The following is a 27,871-nucleotide window of genomic DNA, read 5'->3' on the forward strand; positions in this document are numbered from 1 at the left end:
ATACTCCATGTGCTAACAGTGGCCTCAGATTTCTGGGCATCCTGGGGCAGGTGCTATTGGCCTCTTGCTGGCATCTTGTCAGCAAGGCAGCTTAGGGGCCAGGGTAACCATTCCTGTGGGAAGCCTGTGCCTGGGAGAGGGTTACTACTGAACCAGGCTGGGGATACCTGAGGGAGGCTCCTGGCCTGGGGCAACCAGGATGGGATTCATCTGGTAGCAGAATTCCTATGTAGGCTTTGGAGATAAGTGGTTGGGGGAGGGAAAGTGTCCAGAACACTGTTAGCTGCATTTGGGATGTTTATATGTTTGGGTTGTTTTTTTTTCCTTCTTTCCATTCCATTATGGGAAAGAAAGTTTCTGCTCCAGGTGAATAGAAAGGGTTCACCAGCCACACTCAATGCTGCTCTAACCCTACTTTCACCGCGTTGGGTATTCCAGAATAAGTTGAGTTTTGTGGAACAGGGGACATAGGGGAAATCTCATTCTGAGGAGGAGAAATTTGGCTTCAAGGCCTCTGTTGCTTCCTCTCCTAATGTCTGTTACCAGCCCTGGCTGGAGTATAGATTGTGTTTTAGTAGAGTGTACTCCATGCGCTGTTCTCTGCATAATGTTTTTTGTAATGTATTTTTCTCATCTACCAAAGGATGAAATGGAAATAAAAGTTATTTAAATAGTTTGGCTCTAATAAAATTATTTAAATATTAAAGAGGTAAGTTCATATATAAACTTTACTCCAGGTAAACAAAAATGATTGGGGGCAGGTAAATATCACCTTCAAGTTGTACACTAACAAAAGGGACACCTGAGCTATCCAATCCAACCTGAACAGACCCTCTTTATCTTAACTTTCATTCAGCCTCAACAGTCCTCCCTTTATCATATCTTTCAACATCACTAGCCATCTTGCCATCTGCATTGCTGCCTACTGCAGATCCATTCTTTTTTTTTTTTTTAGATCCATTCTTTTCTGATTTGTCACCTCATTCTCAGACAGCCATACTCGAATCAATACTATTGCTTCTAGAAAGGTCAGCACCTATTTTAAATAACTAGTTGGTGTAGTGTATAGAGCACCAGACCTGAAGTCAGGAGGACCTGAGTTCAAATGTGACCTCAGACATTTAACACTTCCTGCCTGTGTGACCCTGGGCAAGTCACAACCCCAACTACCTCAGCAAAAAAAATAAAAGCTCCCTTCCACTATGGTTCCACTAGTCATCCTTGTGATTCAGATCAAAGCAACTATCCCTATTTTCCCACTCCCTGTTAGAATTCATATGTGATAAAAAGCTAATGGTTAAGACAGAAGGAACGACACTAGTATGTAATACCAATAGCCTTTTTGCAATAACTTACCAAAGAACGTCAATGTTCTCAAAAAATTGCAAATATTAATAACTATTATATGCTCCAAATCACTAAAATTGTAAATTTTATAGATCAAAACTTCTACACAATGACTTTTGTAATTCCCTGACTACTTACTTTGTATTTATTCTATGATTCTGCATATACTTAGATTCACATATGTCTTTCTCTGACCAAAATATAAGCTCCTTATGAGCAGGGTCTGCTTCACCTTTTTTCATATACTCAAGTTCCACATAATGCCTAGCTCATAGAGAATACTTAAATGATTAAAAGATGAGAAGTCAAATGTTTGAGGGGCTATGAAAAAGACAGGTTTATTAATGCACTCTTGGTAGGACCATGAATTGGTACAACCACTCTGGGAATCAATCAAGAAAGGAAAATGGAAAAATAAAGCCAAAGATCTCACTGTTAGGCACACACTCCACAGTAGTCAGTGACAGTTCTTTTAGCGCCACCTCATTTAAGTTGGACAATAAGGTAATCATTTTTGCTAACATGACTTCCCCATCTTTTACCAACACTTTGGAAAAGCAAAGATCAAGGAATAGCTAAAACCACGTGTAGTGCACGGATGTTGCATTACTGTCCTATGAGAAACAAATAGGGACTTAAGTGGTGCAGTGGATACAAATGGTGAGCCTGAAGTTAGCAAGATCCAAGTTCAACACCAGCTGTGCAACTCTGGGCAAGGCACTTAACCCTGTTTGCCTATTTCCTTATCTGTCAAATGAGTTGGAGAAGGAAATGGGAAACCATTCTAGTATGCCAAGAAAACCCCAAAAAGAGTGATGAAGGCTACAACGGAACAACAATAAAAAACAATGACTCGAGTGCAGAGTATGGAAGGATTTATATGAACCAATACAAAATGAAGTCAGCAGAACCAGAAAAACACACAAAATGATCAATAATGTAAATAGAAATTAAAATAGAAAATAAAAAGTTTTGGTTTTAGTACATTGACTATTTTTGAAAGCGTACATGAAAAACATGCTGAGTCACTTAGATGCATATCCATTATCAGGTGGAGCATTTTATCGATCACTCAGTGCTATGTTTGGAAACTCCATGAAACTTTTACTTAGCAATTCCTGGAATGCTACCTGATCTAGAGAACACTGGATTTTTATTCTCTGGGAAGCTACTGTAGGGGCGAAGAGACTCCTTGCAGTCTCTTGTATGTTATCCCTTGGACCACTTCTAACTTTGTCTGTAGACTTTTTCATGGGGTCTTTGAAGTTGTAAGACTTCCTTGTAAGAATAAGAAAGGGGTGAACCAGTTGAAAAAACCAATGGTCTTTCTTTTCAAGATCTTAGTGAAGCAGTGGGAGAAGCCAGGAGCTCATGAAGCTTCATCATGTCACATAAGGTCAAGAAATAAAGAAATTCTTTCAATGCTTCCTTTACTCACAATGGCAGGCAAATGCAAAGTAGGGAGCTGAATGCCATAGAGCATTTATATATAAAATAAGGGAGGATGGCCAATTTGAAAAAGGTCTGGAATAGATGCACATCCACTGAGGAATTAAAAAAAAATGTTACTTCAAAGAAGCATTGGAAAAACTTTTATGAAACAATGCAGAGTGAACCAAGCAAACAATTTATGAAATTGCAACATAAAACAGAACAAAACCCTAAATGATTATTGTAATTATAACGACCAAGCTTAGCCCCAGAGAAGAGTTGAGTTCCTAAAAAGAGTTCCTTCTTTGCCAAGGGAGGGGATTAGGATGTAGAATACTGCTCATACACTCAGCTGTGCTAAATTGTCCTTTCATTTTTTTTTAAATTCATGATTATAGAGGATGGCTTACTGGGTAAGGGAGAAGAAATAAAATCAGAAAATAATATTAAAAAGACAGCAGTGAAAATAATGGGAAAATATCTGTAGATTGTAGAGAACTACAAGATTAATGTAATTGGGCAGTGTGACATGGCAGCCCAAAAAAAAAAAAAAAAAAAAAGAAAGGAAAAGAAAGAAAAGAAAACCTCAAATGCAATCTTAAAAAGCATGGCTTACAGAGACAAAGAGAGGATATTCCAACAATTCTGATGTGGTCAGATTGGTTCTGGGCACCAGAGTTTGTAAAGGACCCTAATTTTGAGAGGATGGAAAAGGGCTTTCAGCCAAGGATCTGGAGACGAGCAGCCTAGAGAAAAGAAGATTCACTAGGAGAATAAGAACTATCTTGAAATATTTCAAGGACTATCTTATGGAAGAGTGGACTAGCCTTATTAGTTTGGCTACAGGTGGAAAAACTTGGAATAATGGGAAGTTAGAAAAGGGCAAGTTTAGGATTGATGACATCAGGAAAAACTTTCGCTCCTGAAGTGGTGATGCATTCCCATAGTTGGAGGCTTTCAAGTGGAAGCTTGTTGGCCTTTTGCTGGGACAGCAGCTTTTCTTCCCCCACATATGAATAGGACTACTACTAAGGGCCCTTCCAATTTAAAAATTCTGTGATTCTGTAAATGCTGAGTAGCTTTTGAATCTCAAAGCTCAAAGAAAAAAATCTGGGACTCTCCCCAAGATGGTTTTGTTTTGGGGGAGGGGAGGTAGGATAGTAAAGTAGGATAGTAAAGAAAGTACCACATCAGACTGTGGCATATTCAAGTAGTTTATTGCAATCATTTGGCTCCCAACAACTCCCACCAGCAAGGAAGACAGCCCTTGGGTTAATATCTTCCCCCTAAAATGATTTCATATATAATATCAAACATGATATTAATGCCACAGTATCCTCCATTCAACAAATCTGCAAAGACAGTTTATTCCTTGTTTTACTCCAGGAGTACAAAAAGAAAAAAAAAAAAGATATGGGCCAACTTGGACTTTTAACATAAATCAAGTAGTTTCATGTTAAGTTTGAACCACAACTTCATAAACAGCTCATTTCTTAGAAGAGCACCAGGACAAAAGTAAAACTTTCTAACTACTCCTTTCCTGGAATTTCCAGGTTTTGTGCCAGGGTCCAAAGCCCTGTGAACTGGAATCTAATCAAATATAATCACAAGCTTATCCTGGGGATACAGGCATAAGAGGGATCCAATGGGATGAAGTGAAACAGAATGGCTACAATCCAAACGAGGGGGATTTGATATCATTTAGGGAACTGGGACTTAGGGGTGGAATGGGAAACCAAAAATGAGTGAACAGGTTTATCATTTCATTTCTTCAAACTTCAGGATGTGAGACTAGAAAGAAGGAGAAAAGAATCCATTAGTAGAATAGCTAACTGCCTCCCCACCAACCCAATCTTCAAATCCTCCTCTGGAAAGGAACCCTTGGGCACATAGGTGATGCAGCGTCTCTACACACCTGGCACCTGCCTGTAGGGGACGAGCAGCAGGCAAACAGATGAGGGAAGGTGACATGAACTATAGCAAAGAATCTCCTAAGCAGTGAGGGGAGCAACAAGGGTTGTGGAGAGAGACAAAATGGTTGCCCAGAAGGCTGATTTACCTCCATGCTCAAGCAGCCAGTGATTTTTCCTTTTATGACTTGACGAACAGCTTGCTTGGAACTGAGAACATCTATTTAAAAATCAAAATGAGACCTTCAAATACATTTTTAATCTGGGCTGGGGTTAAGGAAGGAGGCAGAGGCCTTTGAAACAGGAGTGTATCAGTGAGCAAAAGCAAGTCAGCGTGCGGAGCCACCCTCTATTAAGCATGGAGGACAGGAGCCTCTCTGGTACAAGGGGAGGTGAGGACGGTCACTGGGACTCCAGGGCTCTCTCTGAAGGAGGATCTGCCCAGAGCGCCCGCCCACCTCCCCTCCAGGGCAGGCCAAAAGCTGAAGCAACAACAGGAGATTCCAGAACATGGTGGAGGCCTGGGAGCTAATGGGCAGGAGGTGAGGGAAGAGAGGGTAGAGGACCTCTTCCCTGCCTGCTGCTGGCTCGCCCCACGGAGAGCAGGGCGCTATCCAACTGCAAAGAGGAGACCAGCAGGGCAGCCCTTTTCACAGGGAGAGCGCGCAGGGAGCACCATCTGGCAGAGTGGGGGCCCCACTCTGCAGCGGGCTCTGGGACTCAGGCTATGGCATCTTTTTTGACCCTCGTTCCCAGGTACTTACTCCCTGCCATAGGTGCGTGCGCGAGCACTCGTGCACCTAAGCCCTGCTTTAACGAGATGCTGCCTTCAAGCCGTGGGTTAGGAACACGACGAAAGCTGAAGCTCTGAAGGTCACAAGAAGCTTCCACTCCGCTAGACAGATATCCTTGCTCTCCATTAGACAGTCAAGCCTCATGGACAGGGAGCCCTTCACCCCACATTGCCCCTAGCAGTGGTCTACTGCAGTTCTGAAGAAAAGTCTCGAGAGGGCGCCCCTTGGCCACTAGGTGTCCTGAGGGTGGGGGGCTCACAGTCCAGCCTCCTAACACATCTAAGAGAAGATCTAATGAAATGCTCTCCAAATTAACTTGCCCAGGGAATATGATGGGATTTGAAAATGTTAGGAGAACCCATAAAAGAAGAGATTCCCTTGGTCAAGGCCCACAGGGCACTTACTAGTGGGTAAGGAAGGGCGAGACAACCAGGAGCAGCCCAGGAGTGGGCCTTTTAGGGAAGGAAGCACAAAGAAGAAGCCAGGGCTCATTCTGCTTCTTGGGTGCATGTGTGTGCACCTGTGGAGGGGGTATTCCTAATAGGAATATGCAGCCAGGAGGGCAATGACCCCTGTCCCGAGCTGGACCTTCCCTGGTAGACACAGCTCCCATACCCATACCAGCCCTGCCTAAAGAACCAAAGGCTGGGATGGGGAGGGGGCACATTTAGCACAGCCCTGTTCAGGTCAGCCAACTCCTGGACTTGAGCTGGGAGGAATGCTGCTCTCTGGCATCCAACTTGGCTCACAGAACCCCAAGCTTGTGCACTACAGAATTTGGGAAACCATACCCTCAGCCCAGAGCTGCCAGCAGCCTTTGCTCACCATGTTCTCCTGGACCCCCATCAGCATCTTCCCTCTGGGGCAGGGTTGTGACATGGATTACCTTTTTCTAGCATGAAGGGCTGAGTCAGAGGTGGGATGGCCCAGAAATCATCACTATCCAGGTTTCGCAGAGACTGCACAGGAAGAGTGGCTGAACAGCCAAAATCAATGAAGAGCACTACAGCCCAGTCGCCTACTCGGTCCAACACCCAGCACCTGCCAGGGGGAGGAAGGGAGAGCAGAGAACAATTTCTATGAAGACCCACAGAGAAGGAAAGTCTCTGGCAGAGGACCACAGACATATAGCTTGAAGGATTCAAGAAAGCAATATTCTATCGTTATCATCTTGCAGAATCACTGAGGCCCAGACAACTTAAATAGCTTGCCTAGGATTCCACAGTAAAAAGCCACCACAGAAGCAACAGCAGCACCTGGTCATCCAAAATGCCAGGTCCTGTATCCTATCCTCTTAAGAAAAAAAGGCAAAGGAAGGGAACAAAGCTAGAAAAGAAAGTCAGGCTTTCTTCATTTTTATTTTGTTCCACACAGTGAACAAATATAGAAACTGTGTGTTAAGAAGCAACAGAGCCAATCCCAGGGGCCCAGCATGAGCTGACCATGCTGCAGGGGAAAAGAGGAGGGGAAGGGGCAACAAAAAATGGGGATGGAATAGAGAGGCAAGGAGAAAGAGGTGTCTTCCCTCCCCCCTCCATTGCCTGATTCCATGACTTCTCTACTGATGAACCCTACTCAAAATTCATCTCCAGGGATCCAGCCTGAAACCTGAGGGCCTACTGTCTCCAAAGAACTAACCAAATGTCATTTATTTTACACATTCATTGTATACTTGTGTCCATAAGTCTTACTCCCTGCTGTTATTTCTTTCCTCTAGGACTTAAGTGTCTTCTATTTTTCTTCTATATCTTCAGGACAAGGGTCTGCCTTCAGTGGACAACTGATATCATGGACTACTTTACTTATGTGGCAGATTAATACAGGAAATCAGTTTTCACATTTATTCTAAGAGCCTTGATGCCACTCCCATCCCTGATAAATACCTGTTCCAAGCTCCACCATCATCGTCCCCCAGGTGACATTCCCCCAAGCAACGGATTCCACGCTGAACTTCTGCGTCTGCCAAGTAAGGCTGCTGCTCCTCCACTTCTGCCAGGGCATAGAACAGCTTCTCCATGTTTACATGAGCCTCCTGTCAATGGCAATCACACACCTAATCACATCTTCTATATTGAAAACCATAATGCCTCTCTGTTCCTTCACACATTCATTTTGGCAGGGAAAAGAGGTAAAGGCAATTCTAGGGAGCATGGGAATTATTCAAGTGACACTTGGATCAGAAAGGCATGGAGAACCAGGACTCTATGCTGATACTATATAATGGCAATCTTATTTAGATCCTCCAATATCTCTGTCTCAATTGTGGTCATAGGCTCAGAGAGCTATAACTGGAAGGATTCTCACAGGCCATGTAGTCCAACCCCTTTATTTCACAGATGAGCATACTGATGCCCAAAAAATTAAATGATCTATCCAAAGTATCAGAGGTGGGATTTTACCCAGAAACTCTGACTCCAGAGCTTGTGTCTATTCTGACATACAATACTTTGTTACTGTAGGCACTAAAAATAGCTATTATAAGACACTATAGGTATTAAATAACCATACCTTGGGCAAGAGCAAGAGAATAATCCAATTCCAAGAAAACAAGTTTAGTTAGGCACTATAAAAGTCCATCTTCCACAAAAGGGCCAAAGATTGAATGGGACCATGACAAAGGTAGATGACACATATTTTGCCTGGTATCACCTGGTGATTCCTTATCTGTGCAATGTTAGTAATAGGAAGCTGGATTAGATGAGATCATATCCCTTCCAGCTCTCAATCTTAGCACCCCTCCTTGTCTTACCCAGGTAGGGCAGGACTAGATGGTAGGGCAGATAAATGAAGCTCCCAGGAGCTCTGATATTCTGACCTTTTAGAAAGTGCGTAGTCTACTGTGAGGAAGGGAGCATCCATGTTATTCTTGGGCTCTGGAGGCTGCTATGGTAGTTTCCCCTAATTACAGGAAGGAACCTTACTAGACACCCACTTCAACCTCTTCGTTCTATAGATAAGGAAAGTAATTTGCTCAGTCACATAACTAGGTAGGAAGAAGAAATCCAGACCTGGAAACCAAGTTGTTTTAATCCTAAATTCATTGCTCCATCTGTTACACTAAGCTGCGTCTCTAAATTCAAAGCAAATACTGTTCCCCACCTCCGCCCAAGAAGAAACCAACAGGAATAGTAGGGTTCCCCTAGTCCTACCTCAGTGAGGTGTATGGCCCAGAAGAATGGTGTTTGGGGGATTGTATCTGTCACCAATAGCCCCACTTCCCCCCGGATGCTGCGAATGATGGCCAGCCAGCTCAGATCTTGGAAACAATCCCTTAGCAGAAACACCAAGAAGGATCCTCTATAGGAAGGAGGAAAAGTCAGGAAATGAAAATAGGCAACCTTGGTTAAAGTCACTCAACTATTCTTTTCTTTTGAAGCTTCCCAGCATGCTAAAGTGATTCAAATGGTAACTCAGCCAAGTTTCAATGGAAGTGCCCAGCTTCTGACACCTAATCATTCACATTTGTGTGGCATTTGAAAATTCGAAAAGCACATTCCTTTCAACAACCCTGTGAGGGAGGTGGTCTAAGTATCATTATCTCCCATTTTTCAAGGATAAAATCAAGACTTAGATGTTAATACTACAACCAGTATTCTTTTAATGGATGGGGAAGGGTTCCAAGTTAAGCAATCTCAAAGATTGATTAGACAAATTTGACTATATCAATATGAAAAATCTTCTGAACCACAAAGTCAAAATTACTAATATAAGAAGGGAATAAACATCTTTCATCAAGTATTTAAAAAAAAAAAAAAAAAAAGACTTAGATGTTAAATGATTTTCCCATAGTCACACAGTTAGCAAGCGTATCTGAGGTAGAATTCAAACCCAAATTTCCTGACTGTTCCCAACCTACTATACCATACTGCCTCTCAATATGTCTTGAGTTTTTTTCCTGTGTTTTGGGCTATTTTCATCATTGGTCTATATAGAATGAAATTAAAAACTTAATTCTGCTGCTTTTAAAAATATACATCTTAAAAGCTAGTATCCCAAGATCAAATACAAATTTGGACCACTGATTTTTCTCCCTTAGTACAGAAAGTCAAGTTGTCCTAAAGATATGAAGGAGTTTTGAAATTAATTCTCTTCTGCCCCCGAGCTAGAGATAATATCCTCATTGTACATATGGGGAAACAGAGGCCCCCAAAGGTTGAATGAGCTCCACAAGGTCACAGAACAACAGAGCCTAGAATAAACCCCAGGATTCCTGAAAAATTTACTGCTGGCACCACCAAACATTCTGCCACTGTCCCTGGACCTCAGTTCAGAAGGCTAAACTCCCTGTCAGATTCCTAATCAGTCTTTGCTGCCCTTTTACTGACCTCATCTCCATGGGAACAGCGTAGGAGGCTGTCCTTGGTCTTTCGGTTACATTAGTGGAAACAGGTGCTCGAGGGGTCTGGCTGGTAGGCACTAGGATACAAACAGAAGATTCAGCCCTAGGAAAGTTCTAGGTTAGAATCTGTGATATCCAACATCTCGGGGAGATCCAGGCCCTGCTTCTACAGAGCTGAAGAGCAGAAAAGTGGAAAAAGAAAGGGAAAAATCCACCACACCTCCAAACGCCAATTCTTTCTCTTCCCAGTGAAAAGTGAAGAACAGATGAATGGGGATTTCTGGCTGGCCAGATTCCTCTAATAAAGGGAGATTTCCTAAAGTGGTTTTATGAGTTTGGGGGGAAATCTAGAAAATTCCACTGGGTAAAGAAAGTGGTGGAAAGAACAAGTTAGCCTGAGAAGAGCCCCCTGGCGGCAAGTTGAAGAAGGGCTTCAGGCCAGGCACTTACCAAGGGTCACTGAGGCTTCCTCTTCTTCACCAGGAATCACAGTAGCTTTGTCTTCAAAGGGAACATTCTCCAAAGCCTACGGCAGAGCCAAGGGCATCACTTAAACCGCAGGAGGACAGAGACAGAAGGGATGGAGAGGAGGAGCTCCTACTGATGGGACTGAAGGATTCTCAATTTATCTCTAGTCTCTCCATGGGAAAGAAGCCAGCGCACGGCGAGCCTGCAGTGTTTCCTTCCCAAAGGATGTAAGCTCTCTTGAGGGCAGGGCCCGCTCGGTGCTTCACAAGTGACTGGTACATAGTAAGTGACTGATACTTTCCTGATTGATAATTTAAATAAATGAGGCATTTATTTTGGGCAATTCAATCCCTTTGAATTACCAGCAGGTAAAAGCCAGATGGAAATCCAATGATTATTGGTTCAGCCCCATCCTTTTACAGGGGATGAAAATGGGCCAATAGAGAAGAAAGGACTAACTCAAGTTAGCCTAATCTCTCTGTGTTCATGAGGCTGGCTGGCTAGAGAGACACAGATGAGACTGATGTCCTCTCACGCAGAAAGGAGGGGAACTACTAGGAAGCAGATAGTTCCCCTCATTTCTGCATGAGAGGACATCAGTTACTCAATACTGCTATGAAGTACCAATCATACAAATAAGAAAATTGTTAAGGTGTAGCAATGGCCCATGTTGAACAGATTGGTTTTGTGACTGGTCTATTTGTAAACTTACAGCAAAAGCAAAATAGTCCAGCAGAATGACAGAGATAAGTCGGCAATATAATCATTAACTCAATTTAAAAAAAAAACTCCCTTAAGATCCTCAAAGATTCCTTAAAGTGCTTTATAAAATGCTTTATATTGTTATTGTCATTATTGTCACTGCTAATATCTCTAAATAACTGACTTAAGTAAAGTGTTCTGACGTGGAAGAAAAATGGTAGCATTTTCCTTCATGACTTGGTCTAGTTAAGAAACCAGACAAGATAGAAGCAAAACAGTGAGGAAGAATTAATTCCAATATTTTAAACTAATTGATTTCAAAGCAAATTCTCCTTGGCCCCTCCCCTTTACAAATTATCTTCACATTTCCAAGGCCAAGAATTCAAAGAAAAGACTAAAAAGTAATTCCTACTAAATAATTTTGTACACATGCACACAATACAAATAAACTGTGTATAAAGGTATGGAACCTTTTTCCAGATGTGATTTCACTGGGGTGGGGAACTCTCAATTAAACCCTCTCCATCTACTGCCTCTTCACATGTAATTACAATTACTATGCATCTCAAAATCATAGATAGTTGCTTCGTCCAGGGAAACAAAATCAGTATTGTCAGAAGTATGGACTGAACCCAGATGTTCTCTGTTCAAACTATCTTATTATTCACTAAAGCCAAAGGGCTATAAACTTTTGTGATCCTTTTATTAAAATTTTTTGAGTACTCAACTCCAAAGTATATATTTATCTATTTATAAATTATGCATGTAACACTATATTAATAATTATGTATGCTATAAAACTTATATAAAATAGAAATTTAAAAAGAATGAGATAAAGGCAGATAACATTTGATTCTAGAATAAAAAGGGAGCCACTGAAGTTTAGTGAAAGGAGGTATGACATGGCCAGGTGTGCACTCTAGGAAAATTAGCTTGGCAGTGTGTGGAGGATGGAATGGGGAAGGAAAAGATGAGGCTAAGAGATCAATCAGGAAACTCCTGCAATAATGCACTACAGACAAGAGGTAAAGATGGCTATTCTAAATATAGTGGCTGTGTGAGTGAAGAGAAGGGGATAGATGCAAGAGATGCTGTAGAGTTGGAAACGACAAAGTTTTGCAAATGTTGAGATCTGTGGGGCAAGGGAGGATGAATAGTTGAAGATGACCCTGAGGCAGTGAACTTAGGCTGACCAGAAGGATGGGGCTGCCCTCAAAAGTAAAAGGGAAATTTGGAAGGAAGATTAGTTTTGGGAGAATAAAAACTTAATGAGATTTTCAATCTATCCACACCTGTTCATTCTACATGACTCATCCAAATAAAAAGCGGGAGATGGGATCCCCAAAGAGGGTCTCCAGGATTTCCCTGGAGAGGTGAAGGAAACTGTACCAATGGCCCCAACCTGTGCTGAGGAGCATGTCTTGAGGGAATGACACCGGATCAGAAGCCAGAAGGTTGAGAGCTTGCATCCCACTGGAGGATAAGATTAGGTGAGGCTGCATCAGATATCAGCCCCACAATGCAAAAAAGAAAGAGCTGTGAACCATCTTCTTACCTTGTGGCAAATGACACACCCCATGGGGTCACTCCAAGGCTCTCACTTGGGACACAACTACTCTATCCTGTGCTGGTATCATTGTTAGAAAGACAATATCAGTATCACTAATTCTGGTCTATATCCAAATTTCCAACAAAGAAATACCACACAAAAGATGGCTTGGCATTGCGGGGAAGAGGGGTGGCTCCCAAGCCAGGATCCCTTGGTTCAAGTTCCCCATCTGGGATATCATCACTGTAAGACCCTAAACTGCCCAGGTAATTGAGTGCAGGAGAGCTGTTAATCTACAATGCAAAAGGGAACTTCCTCCTAGATGCTCCCTACACTGATGAAACCCCAGGTTCAGACAAAAACATTACCCAATGTGATGGTTGTGCCACATGGTCAAAAGACATCCCAAGGACCCTTCCCTGGAAGAAGTCCATCCTGCCAACTTCTCCAATGGCATCGTGGCTGAACTGGGTCAGTCTTTACAACTAGCAGAGTAAAGAAATCTCTCTCAGACAGACTGCAGTCAGGCAAAGGTTCTATGCATTCTCAGAATAGGTATCATGATCCTTAAGTGAGAGCAACAATGACCTTTCCTTGCTCTCTTTCAGATCCTGTGGTCCTGAGAAGTGGGCTTGGGGTTTGGGTCTATTTCATTTGTCCCTTTCAGGACCAGGACTCAAGCCATGACCAGCATGGAAGAAAAGCTATGAGAAAAGTCTGGGTGCTCAGGACTGAGCTCAAAGGCTGTTTTGGTGTGACTAAGAAATATAGAACTGAGTTAAGCCATGAACCCGATCTCCCATCCCTCTCTAGAAACTGAGGTCTATGGTAGAGAGATGATATTTATATATTTGATTTTATTATATATTTAAAATATTATTTTGTAAAAGCTAATCTATTAAGTGATTAAATGGAACTCAATGGAGTTCTTTAATATTGGGGGAATACAATCAGTGGGGGCTAGAGCCAATGGAAGAAAGAATGAATACTTCCCATAATCCTCTTTAAGAGTACTAGAAAACCCTGAGTGAAATAATTGATCACTTTTCAAATAGCAGGGGTCAAGGTAATCAGCTATACTCTTTATAGAGCTCTTTTAAAATATGTAAAATGTTTAAAAGCTTCACTCTCTCTTTTGATCCATGCAACAACACTATGAGGCCATTATGTATTAGTACTCTCATTTTTAGATTAAAAAAAAAAAGTCTGGGAGATGTTAAGTGACCTACCCAGGGTCATATACTAGTGAATGTCAGAGCCAGGACTGGAGGCCAGATTGTGAATTCAAGTACAACACTCTAGTGCCTCCACACAACAGCTATGTCAGTTTCTTGTCTATATTTTTACAGGTTCAGTCCAAACTCAAATCCTTAGAACTAAGTCTAAGCTACCTCCTAGTTCATCCTCCACTCTTGTGTTTCCTGTCCAGTCAACAAAGTCTTATCTATGCTACCTCCATAATGTCTCTCACCATCCTTTTCTTCTCTTTCTTTAAGAAGAGTCACTGCTCCAGACCTGATGAAGCATTGGCTTGTTATCAAAGGTCACCCAATTGGCCTAACCCCTCTGGGCTCGTTTCCTCACGAAAGACCTGAAGAAAATGCTTGGAATCACAAAGTGATTTCTGTCCAGCTGTCTGCTCATGGGAAAGAATTCTGTAAGAGGTGCTGGAGGATGAAGAGAATTTACCGGTAGTTCTGTGTTGCTCTTGGTGGAGTCCAAGCTCTGCTTGGGGATCCAATTGTTTGAGTTCAGGTACAATTTCCGGTTATGAAACATCTGTCCATTCAGCTGCTTGACTGCAAGGTGCACATTCTCTGCAGAGGCCAGGTCAACAAATGCAAAGCTAAGAGGGAAAAAAAGAGGCCCACCTTGTCACACATGTCAGCATTTCAGAGCAGGAGGCCAGACAGCCACACTGTCCTGGGGTAGGGATAAAGTTAAAACAACACATAACACAAAGGTTTCTCCTTGGTTTCAAGGAGCATTTGGAGAAATGTTTCCACAAAAAATGAATTCACGCTCTATGATCCATAGAGCTGGAAGAGATCCTAGTGATCAAATCTAGCTCCCTCATTTTACAGATAAGGAAACTGAGGCCCAGAGATGTAAAGAAGTCTGTTCAAGGTATTATAAGTAGTAAACAGTAAATTCAGGATTTGAACTCAGGTATTAATGTCTCCTATCTTTTATACGATACAGTCTCATAATGAGGGTTATATTTCTCTGCCACTTCAGTGAAGTATAACTCTAGAACCAGAAAGGACTTCTAAGACTATATAGTCCAACCTCCTCATTTCACATGGATGCTTGTCCTACATGGATGCTTGGCTAGAAGATAATACAGGGTAATGTATTTTAAGCTTTAATAGTTTAAAAGACATTAAAAGCTAAAACTTCAATAAAACTTTTGGGATACCCTGTGTTATCCTCATTTTCAATAAACAAACATGCAAGGAAAGAGCTTATAATCTAATATTATATTACCTATATAATAGATATAAGTTATCTATATAATAACAGGATCTACTGAAATTTCCAAAGTAATAGAAAGATCTAGGCAAAGCACTTTGAGAGAGAACTGTCATGGGGAGGGGGTATAAAAGGAGTAGATAGTCTGATCAGGGAAGGCTTGGCTGTAGAAGAGAGGGACTTCCATAATTAGAAAGAGGTTATGGATTAGGGAAGCACATTTCAGAAATGAGTGGATGAATTAAAAACCCAACAACTTCAGTCCTGTGTTCCATTATAATGCTTTCCTAGTTTAGTTTAATCTTACCAAGTTCCTGACTTATGAGAAGAAAACTCAGGGACACTGTGAATAATCAAGAGGAGATAACATTACTATTCCTTTGAATATCTATAGCACCACTATGCTTAAAAACATCAAAGTACTTTTTATCACTATATTTCGTCATTTTAGGGCACCAGAAAAGTACGGAGTGTGCATTTTCCTCATTCTACAAATAACCAAGTCATTAAGCCATGGTTTCTGCAAGGTCATCTTAGCACTGTACTAGGATAGGACTAGAAATAGAACCAAGCTTTGTGATCTCTTGGTCCATGGTCTGAAACAGGGTTAGATGCAGAATCATACTCATAGTGCCCATTCCAAATCTTTTCACCTTTTAACTTCTAAACTTACCTAGCCAATTAACGGATGACCTTTCCCCCTACTTTCTAAGAATACAAAAGCCCTGAAACATGATCTCCCTGAGCTTTTCTCCTCCTTACTTTAAAACTTCTGTCTTCTATTGTCCTCCTCCCATCCCCCTACTCCTACTCTGAGGAAATATAGTGTCTCAGTGAAATTAAATTCCTTTTTTTTCTGTTATCTCATCTTTGCTTTTCTCATCCATGAAATGAAATGAGTAGTTTAGATTAGATCATTTTGAAGATCTCTTCTACTTTTGCAATGACAGTTCTCTCCTAGTTTCTTCAGAGCCCATTTTTATCAGAATCACAGAAGGAATCTCAGTACCAGGTAATCCATGCCTGAAAAAAATGCCCTTTGCAATAATGTGTTAGATTCCTTTCTGCTTGAAGAATCCTTCCTCCAATGTGGACAACCCACTACTTCCCAAGGCAGCCAATTCCACTTTTGGACAATTCTAGTTGTTAGTTTTTCCATACATCAAGCCTATTAAACCTATCTCTTTCCAATTTCTACCCCTCAAGGCTAGTTCTGCCTTTGGAGATAAGTAAAAAAAAAAGTTTTAACCATTTGTCTATAGAAATATTCTTCAAAAAACTAAAGACAGCTATCATGTTCTCCTGTAAGTCTTTTCTGGGCTAAACGTTTTCAAATGGCATGTTCTCTACCTATCCCATCTGTTCTGACCTCTTCTTGATGAGCTAGAAGCTAGAAGGCTTAAAGATCTTTTATAAAGACTTATCTTCCTAATTTTAGTCCTCTTCCGCTCTCTACATATTCCTTATGATGTTGCCAGATTAATCTTTGATAAGATGATAATAATAATAACCTGCACACATTGCTCAAAAACTCAAAAAAAAAAAAAAAAAAAGGTTTTCTACTGCCTACCAAGAAAAAAGTCCCGGCTTCTGAACTTGTTATTAAAGAAAACCATGTAGTCTGAATGACTATTGGCCATCCCTGAGCAAATACTATTCCCTATACTCTTCTGAGCCTTTCTTCACTTCTCCTTGTTAATTGATGGGCTGTCCTCCTCTCCTTATCTCAGCAGGATAGCCCAGGACTATCTTTCAAGGCCTAACTCAAATGTTCTTTCCCCCTGAAATTCTTATGATTCCTAAAGCAGATGTCCTTCTCATTAGATCTCATGGCACTATTCCTGTTTTTCACTTTCTTAATTCTAATTGTATCCATATGCCTATCTGACCACCACTTTGTAATTTCTTTTGAGAAAAGGAACTATCCTACTTCTACAACCCCACTGCCTATAAATGCGCTGCTCACAATAGGCATTTAATTGTTGGTTGAATAAACAAAGGGATACAGAAGAAAGGTGTTTCCAAAAATGAATGCTTTGCCAATGAGGAGGACAAGAGAGCCCTGAACTTTAGAGCCTATCAATCTTGTTTCTTTGCCAACACAATATATCAGCAATCTGAACAAGAGAGAGTATTTTCCCAAAAAGTTAAAAAGGAAAAGTCACTCTACCATTTGCAGCCATTCTGGACTTTCTGGACACGAAGTGGGCCAAAGTCCTTCAGAAGGGATAGAATGTCCTCCTAAGGATGAAAAAAGACAAATGAGGATTAGTGATGAGGAGAAAAGGGAGAAAGGGAAGGGGAAGAAAACAACATTATTGTAGTTGTTAAATTTTAATCTTAAACTGCAATATACCAGCCACCTGGTCTACATATGTCCTATCATCAGGCAATAGGGAGAACAGATTCATTTCAAATCCATCCCCATTTTGTAAGATAATCTATTACCAAAAGGAACTGAATTGACTTCTCTAAGAAGAAATTTATGACTGTGAAGGGCCTTTTATCTATGGCATGTAAATATTGGTTGAAGAAGCTTGGATAGGTTCAGTGACACAAGGAGACTCTAGGGGACCATGACAGATGTAATAGGAAAGAGGGATAGTCACCTCTGACATAAAGCTTCTTCTGATCTCTATTGCTAGAGCATCCTCTCCATAGAAATAACCTTGTGTTTACCTTATACATATTTTGTATTTACTTAGAGGTACATATTTTGTTTTTACTGATAGAATATAAGTTCCTTGGGTCAAAAAGTCAAGTCAACAGACACCTAATATGTGTCTAGCACTGAGCTAAATTCTGGGGACACAAAGGGAAAAGAAGTCCCTAGTCTCAAGTAGTTCCCATTCCATGCAAATAGCTACGTACATGGCAAGATATTTTCTAGGTAAAATGGAGGTAATGTAAGTGAGAAGGTTTGCTGCAGACGCTGAGATCTGAAGGAAGTCAGGAGGTGGAGGTGAGGAAAGAGAGTTCTTGGCATAGAGAACAGCCAATGCCCTATACATGGAGTCAGAAAATAAAGAGTATCTTGGGCTAAGAATAGCTGAGGAAAACTGGGACACTGATGCATTTTTGGTGGAGTTGTGAATGAATCCAACCATTCTGGAGAGCAATCTGGAATTATGCCCAAAAAGTTATCAAACTGTGCATACCCTTTGATCCAGCAGTGTTACTTCTGGGCTTATATGCCAAAGAAATACTAAAGAAGGGAAAGGGACCTGTATGTGCCAAAATGTTTGTAGCAGCCCTATTTGTAGTGGCTAGAAACTGGAAAATGAATGGATGCCCATCAATTGGAGAATGGCTGGGTAAATTGTGGTATATGAATGTTATGGAATATTATTGTCCTGTAAGAAATGACCAGCAGGATGAATACAGAGAGGCTTGGAGAGACTTACATGAACTGATGCTAAGTGAAATGAGCAGAACCAGGAGATCATTATACACTTTGACAACAATATTGTTTGAGGACATATTTTGAGGAAGTGGATTTCTTTGACAAAGAGACCTAACTGAGTTTCAATTGGTAAATGACGGACAGAAGCAGCTACACCCAAAGAAAGAACACTGGGAAACGAATGTGAACTATCTGCATTCTTGTTTTTCTTCCCGGGTTATTTTTACCTTCTGGATCCAATTCTCCCTGTGCAACAAGAGAACTGTTCGGTTCTGCAAACATATATTGTTTCTAGGATATACTGCAACATATCCAACACATATAGGACTGCTTGCCATCTAGGGGAGAGGGTGAAGAGAGGGAGGGGAAAAATCCGAACAGAAACGAGTGCAAGGGATAATGTTGTAAAAAAAATTACCCTGGCATGGATTCTGTCAATATAAAGTAATTATTAAATAAAAATTTAAAAAAAAATCTTCCCCATAATAGTTGTTAGAAATTATTTTGGGGGAATAAGCCCTGAGTAGTCTAAAAAATATTTCATAATCCATAAATATCCCCCTCGAGTCTTCAAAAAATTTTAGAAATTTTCACATCTCTTTATAGTATGTCATCCAATCTCTCTTCCTACCTCATTAATATTCCTTCTAGTCCTTTGTTAATTTCTTTTTCCCCCTAAGGCAATTGGAGTTAAGTGACTTGCCCAGGGTCACACAGCTAGGAAGTTTTAAGTGTCTGAAGTCGGATTTGAATTCAGGTCCTCCTGACTTCAGGGCTGGTTGTTAATTTCTCTTTAAAAAGCATTTAAACACATTTTAGTAATTAGGGAGAAATTTCTCCAATTATTACCACCAAATGACAAAAATCACTATTAGACCATTCACAACTTTTTAAGCTTCATATACCAATGTAAATCATAGCCCAATGTAAACCAGGCCTCCAGCCATGAGTTTATGGAGACCAGATTTAATTCTGAAGTTGGAAGTGGGACTCTAAAATATCGATATTTTACCCCCTACTGAAGAGTTTATTCTGGGAAGCCACAAGACTCCAGTTCTTGTCCAGGGCTCCACAGATGTGGGGAAGACTGTTCCCCAGATTCAGTATAAGCATTAGATATAGACAATGCAAATATGCAGTACAGGACAATCTATTTCACCCCATGGATAATTTATGAGTTGCTATTATCCTTTTGCTCTGGTACAGGCCATTTTTTCACAAGGTCCTAAAACCCTCCATACTCAGTTCCATCACAAAGGATCGATTGCCCTTAGAATGACACTTAAAGTTGGGAGTTTGATGGCAAACAATGTCCCTTTCCTATCACCAGCAGAACATTCTAATGAACTCCTCTTTCTACGAGGTCACCACCCTCCTTACAGTCTTCCCCTGCAGTTTAAACTCCACCAGAACACACTTGGGTATGCTATGATAGGTAATAACCTCAAATCTTGGTAAGTCCCTCACACATCGGAGGCACCTTATGAAAAAGTGGGATCTGGATGTGCTGAGAAGGAAGCAGTTTCTTGTCTTCCAAGGAGTGACAGAATTGAAGCACTGAAGTTATCAGATAAATGGATCATTGCAATAAGTGTTAGAAGAAAAAGAGCTGGCCATAAATTCGCTCAGGAGTTCACAGCTGCCATTAACTGACCTGACAACAACAAAGAGGTCTACTGTCTTCCAGGAGAACGTAGATACAACCTAAAAGAACCTCCCAAAACAGATGATTACTCCCTTCTGGTGATTCACATGGGCACAAAGGATCCTGCCAGAAGGAACCTAAGATAGACTGACAAAGATTGACAAAGGGCAATGAAGTTTGGAGAAAGAAAATACAGAGCACAGAGTGGTTGTTTCCCTTACTATGATCTACTAACAGCAAAGAATGCAAAAGAGAAAAAATGAGTTGGTAAATACTCAGGTGGATAATGAGATTAGAGATTCTAGACTATAATTATCATATAGATAATAGACATCTCAATAAGGATGGAGTACATCCCTTTTCAGTATCTCTATTATTAGGGGTATCCTATTAAATCAAGTATCCCTATTATTTATTCTAATAAATACCAGTGAGACTGCCTTTATTGGGTATATCTCACAATCCTACAAATCTAATATCTAATCTAATAAAAAGGGCTTTAAAAAGGATGAGTCGGAGGAAGGGATAAAAATGTCTGCTGTTAACTAGAAAACCATATACCACTAAATACAAAGAAAAAAGAAGAATAGCAATTAAGTCATCTAGAAGTTCAAAAGAATCTAAGGAAGAAGCCAGAAATAAAAACTCAAGATCTCAATATATCTACACGCAAAAGGCAGACATGTAGGCAATAAGCAAGAGGAATTAAGTAAATGTAACCTATTACTGAGATTTAGTGGAATGAAATCCAGGACTAGAGTATGGTCTTATTCAAAAGAAACAGGATGCATAAAGGGGAGAGGAATAGCATTAAAAAGTTATATGCATGTGAAAAAAATCCAGAGACTAGAATGTGGAGAATATCTGAATGAAGATTAATGGAGAGAGAAAAAAGAAACAATTGTCTTTACAATCTACCCTGGACCACCTAGACAGAAAGAGGAAATAGAAAGCTAGGTGTCAAAATGCTGGACCGGTAGACCTGAAGTCTAGAAGAGATTTCAGACTTCAAAAAATAGAACAAAAAAGGGGAATATTTTCTGATTCATGGAAATGATGGATTGTGGAGAAGTCACCATTCCCTTCCTGAATTTATAATGGAGAAGATGAAAGCCTGACAAAGTTATATAAGTACCCTAAATTTTCAGAGAAGTACAAATTGTTTGGAAAGAAAAATAACATAGGATCTCCAAAACTAAAATTCTACAGGCAACGTTATCCAAGGAAACATAGTAATGAAATTCTTTTTTAAAAAATTTATTTAGTATTTTCTTTTGCTTTTTAAAAATACTTAATAGTATTTCTTTTTTTTCCACTTACATGTACAGAGTTTTCAACATTAATTTTTCTAAGATTTGAGATCCAATTTTTTCTCCCTCTATCCCCAAGACAGTAATCTACTATAAGTTATAGTATTTAATTTTACCCCAGTTATATATAAAAACAAATTGTTTTTACAACTTTAAATTCCAAATTCTCTCCTTTCCTTCCTCCCATTCCCCCACATTGAAAGATAAACAATTCAACATAGGTTACACACATATGTCATGCAAAATATTTAGTAATTTAGTAATGAAATTCTTAAAATACAAAGGGAAAGAATTATAATGAGAAAAAGGAAAGTCAACTGAAGAGATCAATGCAGATGCATGGTGAACTAACCAATCAACTTTTTTTTTTCTTTAAATCTATATACAGAAGATGGCAACAAGAATTAGTTAATAAAGAAAGGAAACGAGAGCATAACGTTCCTGCTATGTCAGTGTCAGGAGTGCTAAAAGCTTAGAATGAGTTGAAGCTGATAAGCAAAGCTAAGGACAACAAAAAAGATTTTTAAGAGGTTATACTGGGAGAAAGAAAAGGATCAAAGAAGGGGGAGGAATGTTGCTTGGGAGATGGGGAAGAGAAAGTGATCAGTTCTCATTTTGCTTCTGTTTTGTTTTCTGCCAAAAGAAAGGCTTTTGTACTAGAAACAACAGAACAAATGATTAATAGGGAGTTGTTACCTATAAGGAAATTCAAGACAGACCACTTCCTTTCACCTGATGAATTGAAGTCACAGTATAGAGACATAGATATTGAAATAACTAGTATGATTAAACCTTGGCATTTAAAATATTATGGAAATGTAAGAGGTATTACAGGACTAGAGGACAAATATTCAGATTTTCTAAAAAACTGAAGAAAAAAGTACCTGCAAACTATAAGTCAGTTAGCATGTCTTCAATTTCTGAGAAAATTCTAGAATGATGATTTAAAAGATGGTTAGTGAACACTGAACAATGGAAAAAAGAGATTACAAAAAGCCAGCACAGATCATGATAGATCATGACAGACTAACCTCATTTCCTTTTTTGACAGTGTTATTAAATTAGTAGATTTAGGAGAATGTTGTAGATACAATATACCTACATTTCAGAAAAACATTTAATAAAGTATGTCATAGAATCCTTGCAGAAAATATGGAAAAATATGGGCTAAACAATAAGTTAGATGGATTCAAAGCTGATTAGATGGATGGACTCAAAGGATAAATGTTCCTCAAATATAACAGTTTAATTTAAACTTGGCAGGAAGTCTCCAGGGCAGTGTTCCAGGGAGACCTTATACTGCTTACCTTTTTATCAATGACTGAGATAAAGACATAGGTGGCAAATCAAATTGGCAGCTTAGTTCCAGGTGACACAGTCTTCATATCTATACTCAATGCCTCAATCTTCCACAGGTTAGGTTATAATTAATGCTTGTTTATTCAAATGACTGGCATTAAGTGCAAGGCAATTTTTGAAGCTGGTGCTATCCAAGAAACCTACTCTCCATGAATATAAGGCTAGATTCTAGAATCCTGCTACCTAAGGAATTTTCCTTTCTCCTAACTAGAAATCTGGAATTACGGCATTGTCTAGGAATTCCTCTTCCTTGTTCTCTCTCTAGGACTTTTATGCTCTATACTTTTAACCCAGAAAAATATACTCAGGAATCTATTCCCTTACTTATGGTCAAACAAGGAAAAAGAGAAGCCAAAGCTGTTCATAAATTTTATATCCAGAATCCTCTTCTCTGGCTGTATGGACAAGCAAAGACACTTTCTTTCATTTTTCTTTTTCTTTCTTTCTCTCTCTCTCTCTCTCTCTCTCTCTCTCTCTCTCTCTCTCTTTCCCCCCTTCCCTCCCTCCCTTTCTTTCTAACCCACCTACATACATACATACACACACACTTCTAACGCCCCCCCCCATACATACATACATACATACACACATACACATATACTTTTAAGTTCTTGAAAGAAAGGAGACCAAAAAAAGGTGAAAAGAGCAAAAGTACTCTCCTGCTGGTTCCTTCTCTTAGACAAAGAGCTCTTGTTGGCTCTTAATTTAAGTATCTTACCCAACCCATTCATCTTTTTTTTTTTAATTAAAACTTTTTATTTATAAAGCATATGCATGGGTAATTTTTCCAATACTGACCCTTGCAAAACCTTTTGTTCCAAATTTTCTCCTCCTTCTCCTCACCTCCTCCCCTAGCTGGCAGGTAGTCCAATACATGTTAAATATGTTGAAATACATGTTAGATCCAATATGTATATACATACTTAGTTCTCTTATTGTACAAGAAAAATCAGATCAAAAAGAAAGAAAAAGAAAATCTGAGAAAGAAAACAAAATGCAAGCACACAATAACAGAGAGTGTGTGCTATGCTGTGGTTCACATTCAGTTCCCATGGTCCTCTCTCTGGGTGTAGATGGCTCTCTTCATCACTGAATAACTGGAACTGGTTTGAATCATCTCATTGTTGAAGAGAGCCATGTCGGATTAGAATTAACTGTCCTATAGTTTTGTTGTTTCCTTGTATAATGATCTCCTGGTGCTGCTCATTTCACTTAGTTCATGTAAGTCTTTCCACGCCGCTTTGAAATCATCTTCCTGATCGTTTCTTATAGAACATTCATGTACCATAATTTCTTCAGCCATTCCCCAACTGATGGGCATCCACTCAGTTTCCAGTTTCTTGCCACTACAAACAGGGCTGCCACAAACATTTTGGCACATACAGGTCCCTTTTCCTCCTTTAAGATCTCTTTGGGATATAAGCCCAGTAGAAACACTGCTGGGTCAAAGGGTATGCACAGTTTGATAACTTTCTGAGCATAGTTCCAAATTGCTCTCCAGAGTGGCTAGATCTGTCCACAGTTCCACCAATAACATATCAGTGTCCCAGTTTTTCCATATCCCCAACCCATTCATCTTGAGCAAAACCTCTACTGATGAACCCTACCCTCACAAGGAGGCCCCAAGAGGTTAACTAATTCATTTTAGGGGCAGTACATGTCTTTGTTCCTTTCAAAAAGGTGCTGATGGATATGTCCATACTATAAAAAGATACTTTCAAAAATTCCCTAGAAGGCTCAATCTCTCACTAGGCTCTCCAGGTTGATTAGGGATATCCTCTAATCAATATCTTACACCCAAAGGTGTCCCACACCAAGGCTCTCCTTCAGGTAATTCAACTTGATGCTGATAGGCCCTTGATCACCCCCACCTCCACCACCTATATTACCAAGTATTTTGCTTTCTGGAGTAGAATTATGCTGAAGATCTGTCATGTCCTAAATAAAATCAAATTGATTTTCAACTTAGAGATTTAGCTCTTAAAACAAAGCATGAAAGCTGTCAGATCTCTAACTTCCCCCCCTACTCATCTTCTTCTTTCCATTCCCACTCAGTCCCTGTCTAGACTATTAAACTTCCTAGTCACAGAATCTCAAAGTTGAAAGACATCTGAGATCATATAACCTTTTCCATACCTGAAGCAAAATATCTCCAAAAGAAGCAGCTAAACAGCATCCACCTGAAGACCTTCACATGACTTCTTTCGCACAACCTTTCAGTTTCTTCAAGAGAAGAGATCCTGTTCCTATAATCTTCTCCTGACCAGCTACTTTTTATCCAGCATAGCTTTCTAACCCTCCCTACCTTTCTCCCCACTATATGTTCACTTTCTTCTGTGTGGAAAAGTTCCAGTTTTTCAGTATCCTTCCTAAAATGCAGCACTCAGAAGTAAACACATGTGGAAAAGGGATTGATTTTTTCTATGTCCAGAAAGAAAAAAAAATAGAATGAGTGGAAGTTACAGAAAGACAGATGTGTGGCTCACCGAGGAAGAACTTGATAATTAGAGTCGTTACCAAGATCAGAGATTTAGAGCTTGAAAGGACCTCAGCAGTCATCTTGCCCAGCACCAGATGTGTCTTGTCTAAAGTCATACCAGTAAATAGCACAGAATCTGAACTCGGGTCCCCTAGTTCCAAATTTGGTACACTTTCATAAGATTACAGCATTAGAGATGGGAGGGACCTGAAAGCTCAACAAATACAATGCTCTCATTTACAGATGAGGAAGCAGAGGCATACATAGAAAGTTTAAGTAAATACCTTACTGACAATCCCAGGTCTTCCAGTCTCCAAGTTCAGCACCCTATCCACTATGCCACACTGTTTCTATCACCCAAAAGCAGAACAGAAGGCACAGAGGACTTAAAAGCTAAAAGAGATCTTTGAGATCTAGTGCAATCCTCCCATTTGATAATAATAGTTGACATTCATATGAAATTTTAAGCCTTTCAAAGTACTTTATATGCATTATTTCATAGATAATAACCTGGTGAGATAAGTCCTACAGATATTTTCATTATACATAAAAGGAAAAAGGGTTAGAGTTTTAAGTGACTTACAGTTATATAATTAGTAAGTGATGAAGTCAAAATCCAGACATAGGTATTTCCTCACTCCAACTCCAGCTAATGAATTCTTAGTCCTTGGGGATCTTTAAGCAGAAGCTGACTGATCTATTGTGAGGGAAACTGTAGAATTGATGTTTAATTCATGTATGTTTTCATGCAGGTTGGATCAGATGACTACCTATATTCATTTCAATTCTGAGATTCTATAAATCTCTGATCTGGCTTAGCAGATACTTAGGTTCTTTTCACCCCATCCTTCTTTTTACTATTTAAAGTACTCTATCACATTTGCCAGTCTCTAAAGGCTTGGTCCATGATCTATAAATCTAAATTCTATTAATATCATCTACTCAAAAAGTTATTCTTATATTATATGACACTGTATATCATCCCTAGTTCAGCAACTTTCAAAAACATCCCTGATGCTAACCTGAAATCTCCTGAGCTGGCATTAAGGGTTCTCATAATGCACCCCAACCTACTTTTCCAGCTGTCTGACAAACCTCCTATACAAACCCTTGTTTCAATTTGACCTTGTTCTTTTCACTACCTCTGAGGCATATGAGGCAAAGCAGTAGCAAAAGCACTAAACTTGCCATCAGAACTCTTGGGGCTTTACATAAGTAAATACGTAATCACAGGCAAAGAACTCCTCTTCTCTGGGTCTCAGTTTCATTATCTATGTAAAATGGAGAGTTGCCTGACTGGGCTATAGTTAGCCATCCCAGCTCCCACATTCCATGATGCTAAACCATGAACATTCCCGTTCCTTTTCAGATTTCCTTGCCTACAAAGCAAGCCTCTCCCACCCCTGCTCAAAATCCTTTCTACAAAGGGCAGTGGAGGGATGTAATTAATCAAGAAATGTTCATTAAGCACCCAGGTACCAGGGTATTTATAGCAGCTCTTTTTGTGATAGCAAAGAGTGGGAAATCGAGAAAATACCTACCAACTGGAGAATGGTTGAACAAGTAATGGTATATGATTGAGATGGAATATTATTGTACTATAAGAAATGACCAACAGGGTACGTTTAGAAACACCTAAGACTTACATGAACTTATGTAGAATGAAGTGAGTAGGACCAGAACATTATACACAGTAATAACAAAATCATATGATGATCAACTAATGATTTAGCTCTTAGCAATATCACGATCTAAAACAATCCCAAATGACTTATGATGAAAAATGCTATCCACCTCTGGAAAAAGAACTGATAGAGTTTGAATGCAGACCAAAGTATATTATTCTTTTCTTTCTTTATTCTTTTTTTTTGTTCAAGTTTTCTTCTACAAAATGACTAATACATAATTATGCTTTACATTATTGCATATGCATAATTTATACCAGATTGCTTCCCATCTTGTGGGGGGGGGAGAGAAAGGAGTGAGAGAATTTTAAACTCAAAATTTTTTAAATGTTAAAAAATTATTTTTCCATAGAATTGGAGAAAATGTTGTTTTTTAAAAGCACCTCACATCTGCCAGGTGCTATACTATACACTGGAGACACAAAGACAAAAATTATATGGTCCCTGACCTTAAGGGTCATATTCTATAAGGGAAGATGACATGAACATATCTAAAGTAAAAGAATGTAGAAACAATACAAGAATAATAGAAGAAAAATAGAAATAAACACCAGATAATCTGGCCCAGAATAAGGAAAGACTGCATGCAAGAAATGGTATTTTAGCTGAGTAGGATTCTAAGAGGTAGAAGAGTATATTCTAAGAGAAGTAGGTAGCACTACAAAGAACAGGAATAGGAGACAGAATGTCATGAGTGAGGAATCCATAAAAGCTCATTTGGCAACCATGAAATTATAAAGAGAATAAGCCCAGAAAGGTGGGCTGGAGACAGGTTGTGAAGGGCTCTCACTATCAAACATAAGAGATTTTATTTGATCACAGAAGTCAAAGCATTGGATTTTCTTAAGCAGGGAAGGATAAGATCACAGATTAGAGCTGAGAAGAACTTCAGAAATCTAATTTTCATTTTGCAATGAAGAGGCTGAACACCAGAGAGGATTACCAAGATCGTCATTCTAGTAATAAGTGGCAGAACTT

The 27,871-nt window shown here is 39.7% G+C and overlaps 1 protein-coding gene across 3 annotated transcripts in view; it reads right to left on the reverse strand.

Moving 5' to 3' along the window:
• Positions 1-2,207: 2,207 nt before the first annotated feature.
• TDRD10 (tudor domain containing 10) overlaps positions 2,208-27,871 on the reverse strand; it is a 48,929-nt gene continuing 23,265 nt past the window's right edge. The window contains exons 5-13 of one of the 3 annotated variants that reach the window (XM_051993936.1): positions 17,183-17,253; positions 14,230-14,386; positions 10,272-10,347; positions 9,808-9,898; positions 8,632-8,779; positions 7,366-7,514; positions 6,369-6,523; positions 4,838-4,908; positions 2,208-4,569 (exon numbers count right to left, since the gene is read on the reverse strand). In XM_051993936.1, the coding sequence (XP_051849896.1) occupies positions 4,537-4,569; positions 4,838-4,908; positions 6,369-6,523; positions 7,366-7,514; positions 8,632-8,779; positions 9,808-9,898; positions 10,272-10,347; positions 14,230-14,386; positions 17,183-17,253 (951 nt within the window). In that variant the 3' untranslated portion in view covers positions 2,208-4,536. The other 2 variants (XM_051993935.1, XM_051993934.1) reach the window with 2 other exon arrangements.

This window comes from Antechinus flavipes, chromosome 4 (assembly GCF_016432865.1).
Source record: "Antechinus flavipes isolate AdamAnt ecotype Samford, QLD, Australia chromosome 4, AdamAnt_v2, whole genome shotgun sequence".
Lineage (NCBI taxonomy): Eukaryota > Metazoa > Chordata > Mammalia > Dasyuromorphia > Dasyuridae > Antechinus > Antechinus flavipes.